The sequence below is a fragment of the Pelobates fuscus genome, chromosome 7 (genome assembly GCF_036172605.1).
Source record: "Pelobates fuscus isolate aPelFus1 chromosome 7, aPelFus1.pri, whole genome shotgun sequence".
NCBI lineage: Eukaryota > Metazoa > Chordata > Amphibia > Anura > Pelobatidae > Pelobates > Pelobates fuscus.
Window position 1 is genome coordinate 174,544,534 of NC_086323.1, and position 21,457 is coordinate 174,565,990.

Below are 21,457 nucleotides of genomic sequence, written 5' to 3' on the forward strand. Positions count from 1 at the left end.
CAGACTTTAACTCCCTGGACTCCCAACCAAGCAAAGTGCCAGCGTTAAAATTGGAATTGTCATCTGCCAATTAAAAAAAACTAAATTAATTTGTCTAGAAGTATGTGTATCTCTCCAAACATTCTGAAAAGCTTGTATACACACTTTGCACTCACTACAAACACACTACATTCACTATACACAGTTTGCACTCACTACAAACTACATTCAATATACACAGTTTGCACTCACTACAAACACACTACATCCACTATACACAGTTTACACTCACTACAAACACACTACATTCATATTTTTATTATTAAGATTTTCTCTTAGCAGTTTTAATATTGGTTGTTGGCACATTCTTCCAGTCACTCTGCAATTTAACAGAACCACTTTTTTTTGTCATTGAACACTAGGGACCTGACAGAGCAGAGTAGAGAAGTGACTGCAAGAAGAGGGAGCCCAAAAACAGGCAGGAGCATCCAGTCCCGACAGAAAGAAGGCAGGCAGTTGCTTTCAGAGACAGCATGTAGGAGAGACAGAATGTTTTCAAATGATGAAATATGTCTAATCTTTCTGCATATGTTCTTCAGTTGGACAAATCAAATAGGTATATTAGTAAACTGAAGCTCTCGTTTGAAGATCAGATTCTGACTTTGCCAGATCCATACAACCTAGATGATGGCTGGTATGCTGCTGATGCTGATAAATTGCCCCCTGTTCAGTATCTTGACCTTTAGAACTACCCGATTAACACTCCAGGCCCTTATACAGGTGAGGCTTTGCAAGCCTCTAACTATTTTGTTTCTGATCATGTCCAAAACATCAAGCAGCATTATCTATCAGAAACATGTACAGTGGCTCCAGGACAGCGGATCCAAAATGAAAAATACAAACCCTGGGTTTGTGTTAGTAGAAATGGCTGTATTGTTGTATTGTGCAGCAGTTTTAGGAGCGGCCAGCAGTCACATTGCTGCTCTACTGTTTGCCAAGCAAGCATTACACAAAGCAGAGACAGAACTTAAGTGTCATGTACTGATATCATATCCCATGTCAATGGAAGTAATGTGAAAAGCAAAAACATAGCTAGCTGCACTGCTGAAAATCTTGACATGTCACATCCAAAGCATGGTAAGGTATTGAACATCAGACAGAGGGAAAAAAGGAAGGAAGTACCGGGGTTATCTATCCAGGAGCAACAGCAAGCCTTTGCAGAGCTGAGAGATCCTGCCCAATGCAGCAGTTTTAGTCAGGGACAGCAGTGACACCGACATCGCTTCAGAATTAGCGGATGCTGTTGACTACCCACAACTCCCATACAGATTAGTGAGACTAACTAATGTTGACAATTTGTCACCACAGACTATTATTGATGATTCCATGCCCACCAAGGAACGGATTGACAATCAGTCTCAATAAACTGTTGCTCAGTCCCAGTCACACCTTTGGAGTGCTCAGAGAAGAGGAAGAGTGACTGCCAGCAACATCCACAGGGTCATCAAACGGGTCATCAAACGTGAAGCAGATGGAGCTTCAGCTGTAAGGACCCTCATGCAGTATGATACCAAGAGCATTTCCCACATCCTCTCAGTAAAATGGGGTACTGAGCACAAAGACACTGCAAGAGATGAGTTTTTGCTTAGATACCCATGGTAATCTGAAGAAGACACACCAGTATTATGATCAGGTACAAACACAAGTGTAAGGCCTGTATTTGTGGGAGGAGTTAAGCGTTCCATATAAACGCTACTCCCCCCCTTCCTACCTGCCGTACGCACGCTGTTCACCCCACCCACCTCTCCCTCTTATACAATTCATTCAGGGGGGCCCTCTTTTTCAGGCCTACCCTCTACGTCGGTTCCGGCACACCACACCGACTTAATTCCAATCACAAGGTATTTCACTGTACGATATTAACCGACCACAAATGCTAGTGACCAACTGTACCCAGTGCAACTTTGTTATTTGGACAGAGCATGGCCTTGTCATTGTCAATGTGTCACGAGATGAAGATCATATCACTAATTTGTTGCACCACACTAAAGTGTTTGCTGAAACACACCTTATCCCAGAAATCCTTAAGAAGAAAATGGAAACAAGTCAGGATGATGCGGTCATTTGCACTTGCAGCAGACCCAAGTTTGGAAGGACCATAATCTGCTCTAATAAAAATTACAGTGTGAAAATGTACCACTACAGTTGTGTAGGCATCAAAAGAAAGACAAAACAGTGGCTATGTGGCAGATGTAGATAATGCAGACATGAATATGTACAACACTTTTACAATGTAAATCATATTTAGTATATTTGATCTATACTTGCCTCATTTTCATTTAGTAAATATCTTAAAGATCAGTTTTTTTTATTGTGCTTTCATTAAATGTTTTAAATAGAAAGTAGACTGTTAGCTCAACTTGTGATGAAAATGAAAAAAAGAGACAACACTTACCTAATAAAATTTTATTGAATGTTGAAAAGATCTTTGTGTACCTCTATGCTCAAAAAATGAATAATACCTTACTAGTTACTTTAGGAGTGGTGTAGGCAAGTTCTAGGTATGGCATTAATGGGGGAAGAACATGAAAATGAAACCAAGTAACATTGTATACAAAGATAATGGACATTTATTAAAGATGTACATTCATATTTCTCTTAAAAGAGATAATAACAATAAGATGAATACAATCAGGGGTGTATTTGCCGCGAGGCAAACAAGGCATTTGCCTTGGGCGGCATTTTCCAGGGGGCGGCAAAAAAAGCCGCCCCCAAACGCCCAGGGCAAATGCCTTGTTAGCCTTGCGGCTAACAGACATCCTGGGCTGGTGGCTGCTGGGCTGGTTGCTGGGCGGGCGGGCGGCTGGCGAGGGAGCACTTCCTCTGAGCTGTCTGCTCAGCTCCCTCGCGCGCCGCAGAGTGAGGCTGGGAGCCGGAATATGACGTCATATTCCGGCTCCGCCTCCCAGCCTCACTCTGCGGCGCGCGAGGGAGCTGAGCAGACAGCTCAGAGGAAGTGCTCCCTCGCCAGCCGCCCGCCCAGCAACCAGCCCAGCAGCCCGACCGGCAGCCCCACTAGACCCCAGGGAGAGGGAGAACCCCCCCAGCATTCCCAAAGGTAAGGAGGCTGGGGGGGTAAATAAAAAAAAATGAGTTAATGTGAGTGAGTGTGTCTGTTAGTGTGTGTGTGTGTGTGTCTGTTAGTGTGTGTGAGTGTGTCTGACTGTGTGTGTCTGTTAGTGTGTGTGAGTGTGTCTGTTAGTGTGTGTGAGTGTGTCTGTTAGTGTGTGTCTGTTAGTGAGTGTGAGTGTGTCTGTTTGTCTGTTAGAGTGTGTGTGAGAGTGTGTCTGTTAGAGTGTGTGTGTGTCTGACTGTGTGTGTCTGTTAGTGTGTGTATGTCAGTGTGTGTGAGTGTGTCTGTTAGTGAGTGTGTGAGTGTGTCTGTTAGCAGCTAACAGACACACTCACACACTCACTAACAGACACACTCACTAACAGACACACTCACACTCACTAACAGACACACTCACACACAGACACACTCATACACTCACACACACACACTGACAGATACGCATCCATTAGCTAACAGTTAGCTAATGGATGCGTATCTGTCAGTGTGTGTGTATTTAGAAGGCGGGGGAAGGGTTGGGTGGGGGTGGCGGGGGGGGGGGGGTGAGGGGGCGCCTGAGTTTTGTCCTGCCTAGGGCAGCACAAAACCAGGATACACCCCTGAATACAATAAAAAGTAAAATAATCCAAAAATAAAGTACCCAACAAAGTTAAGGAGCAAAGGGTTTTCATTCAAAGATCGTTTCACAAGAGTGATCACAAGAGATTCTAGCTTATCAGTTTGTTAAAGGGACTCTATAGTCACCATATAAAAGCAAGAAAGACAGGTCCCCCAGCCTTCCTTCTTGCTTTTATATGTACTTTCATTCATAAAAAAAAAAAATTGAGGTGTTTTTATATTAAAAACTTACCTCCGTTCCAGCGCCGAGCTCCCCGCTAGGCCGCGCCCCCTTTTTCGTCAAAATGACGAAATCGCGGGGCCCAATGGGACGGCTTCGCGCTGCACCAATCGCGTTCTTCATAGAGCGGCATTGAATGCCGCCCTATGAAGAACCTGAGAGCTTTACCGCGCATGTGCGCGGAATGCGCGTTCGCGAGCTGAGCTGTCTGACTATAGTGTCCCTTTAAAGAGTGAGTGGAAGGTAATCGAGGTCTGGTAGCAGTATTATTTAATAAGTTTAGGTCTAAGATGGGTCAATATGTCACGGAGAGAAGAACAAGACTCAGAGGGAGTATGTTTTTCAGAATTCTAAATATCTTGATCCATTCAATTGCTTGCTCCACATGAATATGCCATGCTGAAAGTTGGTGGGCCCTCTTAATATCATGGATAATAGAAAAGAATGTAGCGCTTATATAATAAATAAATGATCACCTTTTGGTTTAGTTAGGAGGAAGTTCCCTCTTTTATCATGAATTTAGTGAATATCTATAAGAGACAACCAAATAAAGTGTAAATAGTACAGGGTTAAATAATATGGAATTCTAAGATATATACACACTCACAAACAGAGAGCTGTGGACCCGCCTCTGGGTCCGTATAGGCGACCCACCCTTACTCCAGACAAGTATCTTGTCCTGGAGAAACAAAAATAGGCAAACGATTGTGTAGTATTGTCTAAAGTTATATTAGAAAGTACATAAAATTACCAAGTGGGTACTTACAAACAGAGAGTCTCTAATGACTGATGTATAGGCGCTGTGCAGTTTAGGGACTGCACTCCCCTGTTGAAATAGACGAGATCTGGAACCAGGATAAAGTGTCTCAAATAAAATAAAATGTATTAATACAATACAAAATAAAAATGGCTCAATGTCCAATAAGAAACCGGAACATATTTCGCCACTGCAATGTGGCTTCTTCAACCGGATTATAAAATAGAAAATTCTATTTTATAATCCGGTTGAAGAAGCCACATTGCAGTGGCGAAACGCGTTCCGGTTTCTTATTGGACATTGAGCCATTTTTATTTTGTATTGTATTAATACATTTTATTTTATTTGAGAGACTTTATCCTGGTTCCAGATCTCATCCATTAGGGGTGGGTCACCTATACGGACCCAGAGGCGATTTACACCAGAGCTGGGTCCACAGTTCTCTGTTTGTAAGTGTGTATATATCTTAGAATTCCATATTATTTAACCCTGTACTATCTACACTATATTTGGTTGTCTCTTATAGATATTCACTAAACTGATTATAAAAGTGGGAACTTCCTCCTAACTAAACCAAAAGGTGATCATTTATTTATTATAGAAGCGCTACATTCTTTTCTATTATCTGTAAATTTTGCTGGTGATATTGTAAGGAATGTTTAGCTGCTCATTATATATGAAGATCTAACATATGTGTGTATACTGAACATCTATTTTATAAGCGCTAGTCCTTATCCACGTCTTGTACCTCTTAATATCGTGCCCAGGTAGCTGCTTTCCCCCTTCAAGAATGGAGGCATGACCAGTGTGGCACCAAGCCTAGCCAAGTCGTCACCTATCAGAAAACCTCTATCTGCCATCACCTGATTGCCTGGATTCATGTTACTGTTAAAGCCAGACTTAACACTGATCTCTTTATCTATAATCCTCCATCCCCACATTTGGAAATAGATGATATTGAGCCATAAGGCGTGATACCTATTAGAACCTTAAGAGTATTATGGTGTTTATAATTTGACCAAGTCTGGTCCAGCTACAGAATAAAGCTGTCTCTTCTCACTACTCGATGGTACCAACCCTGTTTATCTGCTGCTCTCTTAGCAGATGCGGTTAGATTGGCTAACTCAGGTCAAGGTGTTGTGAAGGAGCAAAGTCAGGGTGGTCGGGGTCAGGGTTCGGACAACCTGCATAATAAACATAAAGACATAGACCATTTAAGCATGTGCTCTTAAGTGACTATATTTTACCAAATGTTCACAACTTCAAGTGGAAAGTTCAAGTTAGGCCTAACAAAGCAAGATTTACAATGGAGACTGCTGTTTGTTAGCCTGGGCCTAGACCTTAATTGTAGAAAATGTCCCCTCTGTAATGTAGGCTACAACATTTAGGGCAGTTCACGTTGTATCCTTTAAAAACTGCACAGAACACAGTAGCTTCAGTACAACAGCAGACTTAGGACAAAAGGAGGAGCTGGTATTCAGTAAAAGCTTGCAGTCTTTTATTAAGTGTAAACAAACACTTGAGGGGGCAGAGCCTGGCAGAGAACCGGAGCGGACACGCTTTTTCCGAGCTCCGCAATAATCTATGAAATCCGTAAGTTTTATGGGTGGTATCGGACAAAAAAAACGGTCTACAAACCCTACCTACCACAGAGCAACCAACATGGGCCGCAAAAATATGAAGCCGAAAGCCGATAAAGACTTTCCAAGCCGGGACATTGGGGAACTGTTCCGCAATAAGCAGAAGGCCGCGTGGGACAAGATGGCGGCCCTCGGAGAGGGATCCTCATGTTCCTCAGAGGACTACTCCGCTGACCCAGAAGAAGGGGCTACCGCGATTCTCAATGCGGGCCCCAGGCACAAGACGCTGGATGACAAGGAGCATGTTACTGCAACTATGCTGAGGGCGATGCTTGCAGAGCTGCGCGCCAATATCGCAGGTGACATGGCCCACTTCCAAAAGGCGGTAGAGACCGCGACGACTAAAATCGCCCAATTAGAGGCAGCACACAGCACCCACGACTCAAGACTATCAGCAATGGAGAAGAGAGTGGGAGAGCTAGAAGCACTACACGCCACTACCACAGGCAGATTAGACACTCTTGAAGATGTAAGGAGACGGTACAATCTCAAACTCCGGGGTGTGCCAGAATCGGTGGGGGTCTCGGACTTACCTCACTTTCTCCGAAGATTCCTTGCGGCCCACATGCCGCCCAAACAAGCAAAAGCGGTCAAACTCGATGGTATGTTCCATATTCCTATACCAAAGGGTGCACCTCCTTCTACAACTCCAGACATTATCGTTCGCTTCCAGTCACTGCAGGACAGGGCCCTGCTCCTCGCAGCAGTAAGGGGGAAGAATCCAATCCTGTTTGAGGAAGCCACGCTGCAGATTTTCCCAGACCTCACCAGGAACACGCTGGCCTGGCGCCGCACACTGCGCCCCCTCCTACAGATCATGCGGGCAAAAGACATTGCTTACCGCTGGGGGATGCCGAGGACCCTCCTATACCAGGTACAGGGAGAATCGTACCGGGTGAACACCCTGCAAGAACTCGAAGACCACCTGGGCAGGCTTGGTTGTCTCTCCCTGAACACTGCTTCTGGGTCTGGACTGGCTCGTATTGACCCGGCTAGAGTCTAGGAGTTTGTACCCCGCACCGCACGGGCCTCCCCAAAACCAGGACCTAAGACCTGACCGCACACTGAGACCGTCCCTACAACATTCAGCTGGAGTTTGACAGCTCCTCACTATATCGGGACTTACCTAATGATACCACCGAAATGGACTCTTTTCCCTATTGTTGCCTTATAGTAGTGTTTTTTTTTTCCTTTTTTTTTTTGCTTCTTTTATTTTTCATCTCGTATACTTTGCTCCATATGCACACTCATATCAGCGAAGACACATAGTCACATATCGGGGAGAACCCCCCCAACACCCTATGAAGGTCCGCAACCCCAAACAACACGTTTTCGTCATCGTTTCTCTCTTCAGGTCAGTGGAAGCCAAGTGTGTTCTGTCACCCGGTAGTATCTTTGCAGAAATGTTAAACATTCTGAAAGCTTGTATAGCTAGAAGGCATTGGCTAGTTCAGGTTACAGATACAGTGGATACAGTGCTTGCAGTACATTATATGCAATGTATTGCATTAGTACATAATCGGTTCTTGAGTACTTCATATAGATTAGAACACGCAGTTGCATCTGTGTTGGTAAATAATTATTAGTATGTAATCCTCCGGGGTAATGAAAAAGACATCAATGCTGAGGCCATAAAGAACCCAATGTATGTAACATATTTGTAACTGTATGTATGTAACTCGCCTCAGGGTCTGTTAAAATATTGTTTTGTGTATGAAAGAGTTCTTTAGAGAATATCTTCCAGTTCCTTTAAAGCTATGGAAGTTTCTAAAGAATGTCAGTGGATAGAAGGGGGAGGAGGACGAAGGAGCACTGTCCTTTAGAAAATTAGTTTCTTGGAAGAAGGCCATATTTATTTAGTTCTAATGTATCTAAGTGCTCTTGATCTTTTTTTGTGGAATATTTCGTCCCTTAATGCCAGTCATTATCTTGATGTCAGTGTACTAGTTGCCCATAACGTATATATCCAAAAATCAAAGAGAGAGAGAGCAAAAGCAGGGATGGTAAAAAGGAGATTAAATTATAGCTACAGTAGTCCAGAGCGACGATAGGATACACGCAGCCAAGCAGCAATCCTGTCACACTACAATCACCATCCACAAAATGTTGAGCCCCCTACTTCTACTGGCAACATTACCAATAGCTGGAATACATGTTAATTGACCACTAAAGGCACCCTGGCAACTCCATCTCATGTGCTAACTCTGCAATCTAACATTGCCGTTTAGTAGATACTAAAACTATTCTGTAGGTCCACCCCCAAAAAATTGATTTAAAATAGATTTGAAAAAAGTTATTACTCACCTGAATTCAGTGCAGGGCAAGGTTTCTGGCACTGCTCTGAGTCTGACATCATGGGGACTGTGCAGAAGTACAATCAAGCTTCTCATAAAAAAGCGCATGAGCCAGCAAAGGGAGAGTGAGAAGGAGGGAAAGGTAAAGGGAATGTGGTGATAAAAAATGGCACATAGGAGGTTTTTTTTTATCAGTGTGGGAGGGATGGGAGGCACAAGCTTCATTTTCAGGCTCTGCCTGTGAGAGAGAAGCAGATTAGAACTGTGCACTGGATGGGCAGTGGTTCAAAAAGCAGAAGTTGTTATGGTTGTTGGAGTAACTCTTGAAACATACTTATTGTGGCTGTCTTACTAGAGACCCACTAGAGGCACAAAAACTCTGTTCTCACTCAGATGCTCTTGTTACAGAGCATTTGATTGGTGCAGCTCTTGCGCACTAACCTCATCTATCTTGATAATCTCAGCCAAGGAGGCAGGAAAGCAGCACAGAGAGAAAGCTCACCTTTTCAACCCCTTACAGCAAATGGAACGGGCCACTTGAGGGTAGGAGGGAACTATAACATTAGGCATATATGTTTGTATTTCCAATGCTTTAGAGTTCCTTTAATGTCAGAGCTGGACTCGCCTACCAAGAAACCAGGAGATATTGCTGTGGCCTGTTTAGGTATAGGAAACAGCCACAGAACGGTCATGCTATGGGTGCTGGGTAGTGATGTCGCGAACATAAAATTTTCCGTTCGCAAACGGCGAACGCGAACTTCCGCAAATGTTCGCGAACGGGCGAACTGGGCGAACCGCCATAGACTTCAATAGGCAGGCGAATTTTAAAACCCACAGGGACTCTTTCTGGCCACAATAGTGATGGAAACGTTGTTTCAAGGGGACTAACACCTGGACTGTGGCATGCCGGAGGGGGATCCATGGAAAAACTCCCATGGAAAATTACACAGTTGATGCAGAGTATGGATTTAATCCATAAAGGGCATAAATCACCTAACATTCCCAAATTGGTGGAATAACGTGCTTTAAAACATCAGGTATGATGTTGTATCGATCAGGTAGTGTAAGGGTTACGCCCGCTTCACGGTGACAGACCAAACTCCCTGTTTAACGCACCGCAAACAACCGCAAACAGTCCAGGAGGCTACAGGACTCACCCACCGAATAGCATTGGCAACAATACCCGGCAAACTATGGCTCCTGAATAGCATTGGCAACAATACCCGGCAATCTATGGCTCCTGAATAGCATTGGCAACAATACCCGGCAATCTATGGCTCCTGCAGAGATACAGCACCCACGAACTGGTGATCCTTAAGGTGCAGCTAAAGCCACTTCGTCTATAGACAGTCATAACAGTTAACCTTTCCACATCATATACATGTCGCAATGCATAGTCTATGAGAGTGGTTGATCACGATTCATACTAGGATGTCTTCCTTGTTTTAGTGCAAACTAGTCTAACTACTAATATAGTTGAAACATGCTACTTTTATTCATGCCAGACAACCATGCAGGCCAGACTAACAAACATGCCAGGGCCAATCATAGTTAACCACCTCAGATAGTAACATGGCTCCCTCTATATACAGAGTAAACATGGCTCCCTCTATATACAGAGTAACATGGCTCCCTCTATATACAGTGTAACATGGCTCCCCTCTATATACAGAGTAACATGGCTCCCCTCTATATACAGTGTAAACATCGCTCCCCTCTATATGCAGTGTAAACATGGCTCCTCTCTATATACAGAGTAACATGGCTCCCCTCTATATACAGTGTAAACATGGCTCCTCTCTATATACAGAGTAACATGGCTTCCCTCTATATACCGTGTAAACATGGCTCCCTCTATATACAGAGTAACATGGCTCCCTCTATATACAGAGTAACATGGCTCCCCTCTATATACAGTGTAAACATGGCTCCTCTCTATATACAGAGTAACATGGCTCCCCTCTATATACCGTGTAAACATGTCTCCCTCTATATACAGAGTAACATGGCTCCCCTCTATATACAGTGTAAACATGGCTCCTCTCTATATACACAGTAACATGGCTCCCCTCTATATACCGTGTAAACATGGCTCCCTCTATATACAGAGTAACATGGCTCCCCTCTATATACAGAGTAACATGGCTCCCTCTATATACAGAGTAACATGGCTCCCCTCTATATACAGTGTAACATGGCTCCCCTCTATATACCGTGTAAACATGGCTCCCTCTATATACAGAGTCACATGGCTCCTGAGCTGCAGGTGGGGGCCCTATAAAAAATAATGGGGGGGGACCTACTGTCCTCACCCCCGCCCCCCACCCCTGCGCGGCGGGTGCGGGCCCTAAATGAAAATCCCCCCCCATCAAAGGTGACTAGGGGTCCCCAAGCCCCTACTCACCCACCCCCCCACCCAAATAAATAGTGAGGGGGGAATAAAATTACTACCCTGTAAAGTAAAATTCAACTTAACATTCAACGTCTTCTTTTTTCTAAAATCTTCATTTTTCAGCCCCAAAAAAGGGCAAATAAAAAGCCATCATACCCGTCGAACTTAAAAAATAAATAAAAAACCCGAGTGCAAAAAAAAATTCCTGACGAAAAAGAAAAAAAAAATGACGCTCAAAAAATTAATCCATCTTCACCCATGGAGGGCTCAGCGCAGACTAGGGTATTAACATATACCCTATTGTTACAATTGTTACTTGAAAAGCATGAGGAATGCCGTTGGGGTACCACATGCTCATTTGTTATACCTCCATGCACTACAAAAATAAAGAATTAAAAAAAAAAAATGTATGCAGCTTCTGAATGAATCTAAAATGGATGCTGTCCAGGAGGTGGGAGGGTCTGGGAGGGAGGGTCTGCTGCTGATTGGCTGGAATGTGTCTGCTGACTGTGAGGTACAGGGTCAAAGGTTACTCAATGATGACGAATAGGGGGCGGACCGAACATCGCATATGTTCGCCATCCGTGGCGAACGCGAACACACGATGTTCGCCAGGAACTATTCGCCAGCGAACCGTTCGGGACATCTCTAGTGCTGGGGACAGCCCCAGTGTTTGTCAAACTGCACCAAAGACAGGACCCATAGATTAGCACCATAATCACTACAATTAGTTATAGCAATGCAATGCAGTGCTTAGAGTACCTCTTTAAGGGTGCATTTTTACCTTGAGCCAAGCACTGCTATCACTTACCTAATGTTCCCCAGAAATCACCTGCTTATATCTCTAGCTTGTAAGCTCATTGAGCAGGGCCCTCAACCCCTCTGTTCATGTGCGTCCAGGGCCGCCATCAGGGGGTGACAAATATGAATGTATGTCAGTATGAATGTGTGTATGTATGTCTGTATGCCATTATGAATGTATGTCTGTCTATGAATGTATGCATGTGTGTATGGATGTCCGTGTCTGTATGCATGTATGTCTGTCTGTATGAATGTTTGTATGTATGTCTGTCAGTATGTCTGTATGTATGTATATATGTATGTATGCCAGTATGAATGTATGAATGCCTGTATGTCATTATGCATGTATGTTTGTGTGTGTTTGTGTGTGTGTGTGTGTATGTATGTTGGTGTCTGTATGTATGTCAGTGTGTATGTATGTATGTGTGTATCTATGTCAGTGTCTGTATGTATGTCAGTGTGTATGTATGTCATAGGCGTGCGCAGCCTGTTGCACACGCCGCGTATATATGTATTTTTATATACACATACACACATACATATATATACATACATGCATACACACAAATACAAATATACATAGGTGCAGTGTGTGTGATTGTGAGCAGTGCAGCGTGTAAGGGGTGCAGTGTGTGTGATTGCGAGGGGTACAGTGTGTGTGTAATTGTGAAAGGTACAGTGTGCCGTAATTGTGAAGGGTGCAGTGTGTATGATTGTGAAGGGTACAGTGTGTGTAATTGTAAGGGGTACAGTGTGTGTAGTTGTGAGGGGTACAGTGTGTGTGATTGTGAGGGATGCAATGTGTGTGGGGTACAGTGTGTATGATTGTGAGGGGTGCACTGTGTGGGCGACAGGGGTTAGGTGGTTGGAGGGGCAGTGACAGGGGGCAGGGGGTGGAGGGGCAGTGACAGGGGGTAGGGGGGTGGAGGGGCAGCGACAGGGGGTAAGGGGGGTAGAGGGACAGGTGGTAGGGGGTAAGGGGGGTAGAGGGGCAGTGACAGGAGGTAGCAGGGGTAGATGGTTAGTGACAGGGGTTGGGGTAGAGGGGCAGTAACAGGGGGTGTGGGTGAGTGGAGGGGCAGTGACAGGGGGTAAGGGGGTAGTAACAGGGGTTGGGGGTAGAGGGGCAGTGACAGGGGTTGGGCAGTACTGACAGGGGTAAGGGGGGTAGAGGGGCAGTAACAGGGGGTGTGGGTTTTGGAAGGGCAGTGGCAGGGGGTAGGGGGTAGTGACAGGGGTTAAGGAGGTAGAGGGGCAGTGACAGGGGTTGGGGGGGTAGGGGGGTAGTGACAGGGGTTAGGGGAGTAGAGGGGCAGTAACAGGGGGTGTGGGGGAGTGGAGGGGCAGTGACAGGGGGTAGGGGGTAGTGACATGGGTTAGGGGGGTTGAGGGGCAGTGGCAGGGGGTAGGGGGGTAGTGACAGGGGTAAGGGGGTAGAGGGGCAGTGACAGGGGTTAGGGGGGTAGTAACAGGGGGTGTGGGGGAGTGGAGGGGTAGTGACAGGGGTTAGGGGGTAGAGGGGCAGTAACAGGGGGTGTGGGGGAGTGGAGGGGCAGTGACAGGGGGTAGGGGGGTAGTGACATGGGTTACGGGGGGTTGAGGGGCAGTGGCAGGGGGTAGTGACAAGGGTAAGGGGGTAGAGGGGCAGTGACAGGGGCTTGGGGGGGTAGTAACAGGGGGTGTGGGGGAGTGGAGGGGTAGTGACAGGGGTTGGGGGGTAGAGGGGCAGTGGCAGGGGGTAGGGGGTGGAGGGGAAGGGGGTAGGGGCAGTGACAGGGGGTTGGATGGGGGGCAGTGAGTGACAGGGGGTAGAAGGGGGTGGGGGGGCAGTGGGTAGAAGGGGGTGAGTGAATGGGGTGGGGGGCAGTGGGTAGAAGGGGGTGAGTGAATGGGGTGGGGGAGCAGTGAGTGACAGGGGGTAGAAAGGGGGTTTATAAATACCTGCCCTGGTGGTCCAGTGGGCGCCCTCTCTCTTCAGTCTGCAGCTCCGCCGGGAGTGAGCTGCAGACCACATGGTGAGCCTCGCGATCTCCAGTCAGGGCGTTGCCGCGGCAACGCTCTTACAGGCTGGAGATCGCAAGACACCTCAGTCTGCAGCTCACTCCCAGCGGAGCTGCAGACTGAGGCCGGATCTCTGTCAGGGCAATCTGACAGGAGGGGCCTCGCACCCGGCGGCATTGTGGGCACACCGCCGGGCCCCCTCCTGTATCGGTTCGAGGACCCGACATGTGAGTCTGCCCAGAGGCAGTGCAGCACGGAGGTGTGATTAGGGTGTGCCCAGGCACACCCCGTGCGCACGCCTATGATGTATGTATGTGTGTATGTATGTCGGTGTCTGTATGTATGTCAGTGTGTATGTCCCCCCCCCCTTATTGTTATTTAAGTGTTATTTAGGGCCCCCACCCGCCACGCAGGGGTGGGAGCGGGGGGGAAGACAATAGGTCCACCTCACCTCATTATCCTTTAGGGCTCCCACCCGCCGCTCAGGGGTGGGGGCCGGGGGGGCTCTAAGTCTATTAGCTCAGTTTATTAGCCCCCACTCGCACGGCACGGGTGGGGGCTCGGGAGAGGGGAGGTGTGTATTTTTTGTTTTGTTTTTTTAACAGTGAGCAGCCACTGGCTGCTCACTGTTTACTAGACATGCCCCTACTATAGCGAGTAGGGGCGGAATTTACTAATACTAAGTAATCTTTTCTTAGTATTATTAAATTTGGCTGAAAGACCAATTTAGGTCTTTCAGCCTTTTGGTAGATAGCTCCCTAATACTGTGGGAATTAGGGAGTTATCTACTAAGCAGCTGCAAAATGCAGCCACGGCACGCATAGGATCGGAGTTTCATTCATTAGAATGAAATTCCAATACGAACAAAATCCCGAATTGCGTCCTAACATGAATGGACAAACTGTTCTCATTCTGTTAGGCCGCAATTCTGCAGTTTTGACAGGACGTTCAGCAATACTGACAGGGAACTAGGAGGAAAGGTAAGAATTGTGGGAAAATTTCTCTGACCACCGGAAATGAAGCACACTTTCTCCTCTGCTGGTCAGAGATGGTCAGGCGTAGGAAACCTCCATAAGACAAATAGTCCCTACTTTGTCTGATGTTTTAAAGAAAAGTAGAGCAGACAGGAAGAAATGAGGAACAGATCCTGACAGAGGGAGAGAAGAGGAATCGATTAAAGAAAGGTAAGTTCGGCATGACAGTGCCGATTTAACAACTGCATGCAGAGCAGGTACTTTTACTGCATAGACAGTCATGCAGTAAATGTACCAGCAGGGTTAAATCCCTTCTATTTTCAGGTAGGAGCCACCGGTATCATAGGACACCTGAGGAATCATTCTGTCCACTAGAGCCGAAGTTACTGGCCCCAGACTGTCAGGTGAGCTATGTGCAGCTTTCAATGTGATCGCAGCACATAGCCCGTTAAATTAGGGATAGGATTAGGGGAAAGGGTATGTGAGGTAACATGTGAGGTATCATTGTAACTGAGAACAGTAGCAGAATACAAATATGAGGTATTTATTTGTGGGACACGAGTGGTCTGTGAATATTCCTGAAATAAAACACGTGGAAAAAAAACACAAATGCATTAAATATTTTGATCAAGGTTGCATGAAGTGTCAAAAATGTTTAAATAGTCTGGGGGACATACTTTCTAAAAAGATAAACTTTTGTGGAGCGGTTTTGGATCTGTGACTACTATAACAATTGTAATCTCAGAATGGCAAATGCATCTCAAAATAACCTTGGTTCTTAAGGGGTTAAAAAAGGAGGCTTCCAACCGCAGCAGCGCTCAGGGTTTTTACACTTAGAAAAATAACAGCAGTATAAATATGGAATTAATTGCCAGGTATGTCCTTACTACAGAGAATCTAGCAGAGTGACATTGGCATAGATGCTCAGACCAAATGACATTGACACAAAAACTAGAATTCCCCTGAAACGGGCGCCAGGGCAGCACAGTGCTAGCAAAGTGACATTGATACAGTCTGGTACCTTGCATTTAGGTGATTGAGACATCTCAATCGCAGATCCTACAACTAACTGATATCAGGGCACTAGTGATGTCGCGAACCTAAAATTTTCGGTTCGCGAATCGCGAACGTGAATTTCCGCAAATGTTCGCGAACCGGGCAAGCCGCCATAGACTTCAATAGGCAGGCGAATTTTAAAACCCACAGGGACTCTTTCTGGCCACAATAGTTATTGAAGGGGGGGTGACCTACTCTTCTTCCACCCCCCCGGCCCCCACCCCTGGGCGGCGAGTGGGGGCCATAAAGATAATGGGGGGGGACCTACTGTCCTCCCCCCCAGGCCCCCACCCCTGTGCGGTGGGTGGGGGCCATAATGATAAGGGGGGGGGACCTACTGTCCTCCCCCCCGGCCCCCACCCCTGGGCGGCGGGTGGGGGCCATAAAGATAAGAAGGGGGGACCTACTGTCCTCCCCCACTCCGGCCCCCACCACTGGGCGGCGGGTGGAGGCCATAATGATAATGAGGGGGGGGACCTACTGTCCGGCCCCCACCCCTGGGCGGCCAGTGGGGGCCATAATGATAATGAGGGGGGACCTACTGTCCTCCCCCCCAGGCCCCCACCCCTGTGCGGTGGGTGGGGGCCATAATGATAAGGGGGGGACCTACTGTCCTCCCCCCGGCCCCCACCCCTGGGCGGCGGGTGGAGGCCATACTGATAATGAGGGGGGACCTACTGTCCGGCCCCCACCCCTGGGTGGCCGGTGGGGGCCATAATGATAATGAGGGGGGGGACCTACTGTCCTCCCCCCCCGTCCCCCACCCCTGGGCGGCGGATGGGGGCCATAAAGATAATGAGGGGGGGACCTACTGTCCTCCCCCTCTCTGGCCCCCACCCCTGTGCGGCGGGTGGGGGCCCTAAAAAAACAATAAGGGGGGGACCTACTGTCCCCCCCCGGCCCCCACCCCTGAGCGGTGGGTGGGGGCCCTAAATACTTATAAGGGGGGTGACTTAATGTAGTCCCCCATGGCCCCCACCCCTGAGCAGCGGGTGTGGGCCCTAAATACAAATGGGGGGGACCCTAGTCACCCCCTCCCCCCCAAAAAAAAATTATACTCCTACCTACCCCCCTCACCCTAAAACATGTTTGGTATTTAGTGAATATTCCCCTGTATAACAATGTTTGGCATTTAGTGAATATTCCCCTATATAACAATGTTTTGCATTTAGTGAATATTCCCCTGTATAACAATGTTTGGCATTTAGTGTATATTCCCCTATATTCACTAAATGCCAAACATTGTTATATAGGGGAATATTCACTAAATGCCAAACATTGTTATGCAGGGGAATATTCACTAAATGCCAAACATTGTTATATAGGGGAATATTCACTAAATGTCAAACATTGTTATATAGGGGAATATTCACTAAATGCCAAACATTGTTATATAGGGGAATATTCACTAAATGCAAAACATTGTTATATAGGGGAATATTCACTAAATGTCAAACATTGTTATATAGGGGAATATTCACTAAATGCCAAACGTTGTTATATAGGGGAATATTCACTAAATGCAAAACATTGTTATATAGGGGAATATTCACTAAATGCAAAACATTGTTATATAGGGGAATATTCACTAAATGCCAAACATTGTTATATAAGGGAATATACCAATGTTTGGCATTTAGTGAATATTCCCCTATATACCAATGTTTTGCATTTAGAATAAAAAAATAAAAAAATTATAATAAAAAAAAATAAAAAATAAAATGATTGCAGCTTCCGAATGAATCTAAAATGGATGCTGTCCAGTAGATGGGAGGGTCTGCTAGGGAGGGTCTGCTGCCTGTGAGGTACAGGGTCAAAGTTTACTCAATGATGACGAATAGGGTGGGGACCGAACATCGCATGTGTTCGCCCACGGTGGCGAACGCGAACATGCTATGTTCGCCAGTACCTATTCGCCAGCGAATAGTTCGGGACATCACTACAGGGCACAGCTAGAAGAGGTTGGTCACCTCTAAAGTACAGATAATCCTTTCCAGGCACACAACACTTCCAGTAGAACATGGTATAGGTTGGGCATCCCTGACAGACACAGGGCATCCCTCAAAGACAGTGCAGTACTTCCAGGCACAGAACACTAGGAGAGCATAAGTAGTGGGGGCTGGTCATAGTGAAAAGGCAGACAATAACATACCCAGAGCTTAGCTTAAAGATGCAAGGCATTCCATATAAGCAAATTATTAATGAAATAGAATCCAGAGAATTCCACATTAGATACAAAGCAACTGTGACAAACTGAGCAACACTGCCATAGACATAGCATCTTTATAGAGAGAGAGCATTCCATCCATACACACAGCATCCTTTACAGACACACAAGACCACAAGCAGACATAAATCATCCTATCCATACCCAGTGCATCCTTTAACAGACACAGAGCATCCCATGCATACACAAATTATCCCATCCATACCCAGTGCATCAATTAACAGACACAGAGCATCCAATCTATACACACAGCATCCCAAGCTGATACAAATCATCCCATCCATACCCAGAGCATCCTTTTAAAGACACAAAGCATCGCATCCATACACACACAGCATCCCTTTACAGACACACAGAATCCCAGGCAGACACAAATCATCCCATCTATACCCAGTTCATCCTTTTACGGATATAGTATCATACAGAGCAGCCTTTGCAAACACAGTGTATCCCCTTCTTAGCAGGTTTCGCAAACTGAGCATCTTTTAAAGAATAAGCCTCCCTCACAGACACGGAACACCCGTGACAATCACAGCTACAAACAGAGCATCCCTGACACTCTCCCCTGGGCTGTGGAAAAGGCAGGAGGGGTTGTTGAATGAGGATGGGCAGGGAGGGACCTGACTGCAGAAAAAGCAGCTCCTCCTTCCCCATCCCATCCCATCCCAGCCCCCCGAGCAGCCGCAGGGGATCCTCAGTCATTGGCAGAGAGAGCAAGAAGCCGGGTGCTGGACAGGGGTTCCCCTGAAATCAGCATCTCCCAGAAATCTATCGGACATCTGGCAACCACCCCCACAAAATCCACCTACATCCTCTATCCGGGACCTCTGAAACCCACCTGCTCCTGTGTTCTAGAACCCTGGAATCTTCACCTCCCCGACATACACTAACCTTCCACAGCTAAACCCTTAGATTCTGCACACCCCTATAAGGTATCTGTCTCTCTCCCTGCACCCCTTCTTTCCTTTTAATAATTGGGGTCCTTTGATTCTGTCTCCTCTACTCCCAGCATCCCACCCCCCCTTTCATCCCATTTAACTAGCACCCATTTAACTCAGACCCAGCACCCCTTCTTTATTCACCTGTATTTACCTTTTATTCTGCCCTTTTTTTTCTCATCTTCTACTTCCTAGACCCAGCACCTCGTCCTATCCCCCCGGGACTCTGTCCCCCTCTTAGTTTCCCCCAGGATGAATTTCCTCCGTCGCCGGCTGTCTGACAGCAGTTTTATCGCCAATCTCCCCAATGGATACATGACTGATCTACAGAGACCGGAGCCCCCCCAGCCGCCTCCCCCTGCCCCGGCCCAGAGGCAGCCCCCTCAGGTGCCCTCAGCGGGGGGGTTCTTCTCATCCATCAGTAACGCCGTGAAGCAGACAGCGGCCTCGGCCGGGTTAGCGCCACAAACTGCGGCTACAGAGCGCAGACTGCGCCACCTGCTGGTCATAGATCATCCGCAAATCGACTGGTAAGCGCTATTCCCCGCTGTGCATGGCATATGCTGAATGTATTTTCTCTGTGTCTTCCATGCTGTGTGAATACTGCATACTGTTAATCTACAGTGTGCATCCTCTATACTGTGTAATACAACGTATTAAATAACGTGACATTTCAGTGTTATCTCCTGGTCATAAATCACTCGCAAAACAAGTATTTATGTGTATTACTATATATATCCTCTCCCAATAAGTCTCTGGTCATAGATGAGGCCAAAATAGTAGGTGCAATCTCTATAGTGTATACGCTCTGTGCATGCTATTGACTGTGTATATAATGTTTAACACCTCCTAAGTGTCCCAATTTATGTAAGACAGTCCCCGTGTTAGGCCCAAATCTCTCTGCCCATCTTTTCTGTCATAATGTCATAATGTCCAACTTTGCTAGTTCTCAGTAATGTTGGTGTGTCTGAGTGAGTAACAGAGCTCCACAGCATAAATACGCTCAATAAATATGATTAGGAATCAAGCTATGTAAATAAGATACAGATACATTGTTTTTGTTCTAAATTACATTTTTTTTTTTTTTTTTTGCATAAATTGTTAGTAGTAAGTCACCTAAAATTTCTCAGACCAGCATGCCCCTGGTCATACCCCAGCCAAAGTTTCCCTCTTTGTTTATTTGAAATGTTGTGAGGCATGTGTTTTGGTGTATTACATACAATATGTATATATCATACATCAGTCGCAATCTTACTGGTAAACGCTATTTCCTGTGTATACATTGTGTGTTCAGTTTAGAGTGTAAGCTTTGTATACAAGTCTTTCAAAACCCATAGTGTCTGTCTGGTTTTAATAATCAAGCCAAGTTTGTCTAGATCTTGCTACAAATTCCCTGAATGGACAACTTTTCTGTTTACCTTTGCTGGAGTCCAGAATGTGGCTTTCAACAACCATTCCTCTTCCTCCCATTGATATCAATGGAGACACAGTGGTATCTCATAAATCCCAGTTGTATTTTTAGATGCTTATGGGATATCCACAGTAGCTATAGCAATGGCAAAAAATGCTCTATGGACCTGTGCAGTATATATCCATATAACCAACTGAGATACACTTGCGCTATGACCTGAAGGCCTTATTTAATTTGAGAATAATATTCACAAAAATAAGTCCAGATATTTAATGGATGTTGACAATGGGTGGATTCAACATGTATACCCAACTGTACATTTGCCTACCTGTGGATGAGATGTGCTTCCCAGATGCTCCAAGCTCAGCTTTTAATCAGCTTTATTTATTATGTATGTATTTATTAAGCACAATGCTCTGTTATCTAGGTTTTACAGATTAGTGATCTGGTGTGCAGTAATAATTACAATTAAAGGAACACTATAGTCACCTAAACAACTTTAGCTTAATGAAGCAGTTTTAGTGTATAGATCATGCTTCTCAGGCTTCACTGCTCAATTCACTGCCATTTAGGGAGTTAACCCCTTAAGACCGGAGGGCGTACTATTACGTCCTTTTAAAAGCGGCTCTAAACGCCGCCGGACGTAATAGTACGCCCTCCGGTTTTTAGTAACTTACCCGGTCGCTGGCGGTCCCACGCCGGCGATCGCGGTTCGGGGGACTCCCAGGGAGCCCCCCGCGGCACGTCCGCCCTCCAGGAGCCCTCCCGGCCATGTGAGAGTGAGGTCCTTGCGAGGACCTCACAATCACATGGCCGGTATAGCTGCCTGCTGCATTGCCAGCAGGGGGACCAACTGTAATGACAGTTGGTCCCCCTGCTGGCTGAAAATCAAATAAAAATGTTTTAAAACAGTGTAAAAATAAATAAATTATATACTTAGATCATATATATATATTATATATATATGATCTAAGTATATATATACACATATACACACATACACATACACCGTCTAG

The 21,457-nt window shown here is 46.0% G+C and overlaps 1 protein-coding gene across 1 annotated transcript in view; it reads left to right on the plus strand.

Moving 5' to 3' along the window:
- The first annotated feature begins 18,766 nt into the window (after positions 1-18,766).
- The window catches only part of SYN2 (synapsin II), a 341,342-nt gene continuing 338,651 nt past the window's right edge, over positions 18,767-21,457 (plus strand). Inside the window, exons 1-2 of the mRNA XM_063426936.1 lie at positions 18,767-19,024; positions 19,226-19,560. Coding sequence (XP_063283006.1) covers positions 19,283-19,560 — 278 coding nt within the window. The 5' untranslated portion in view covers positions 18,767-19,024; positions 19,226-19,282. The remainder of the gene's footprint in view (positions 19,025-19,225; positions 19,561-21,457) is intronic.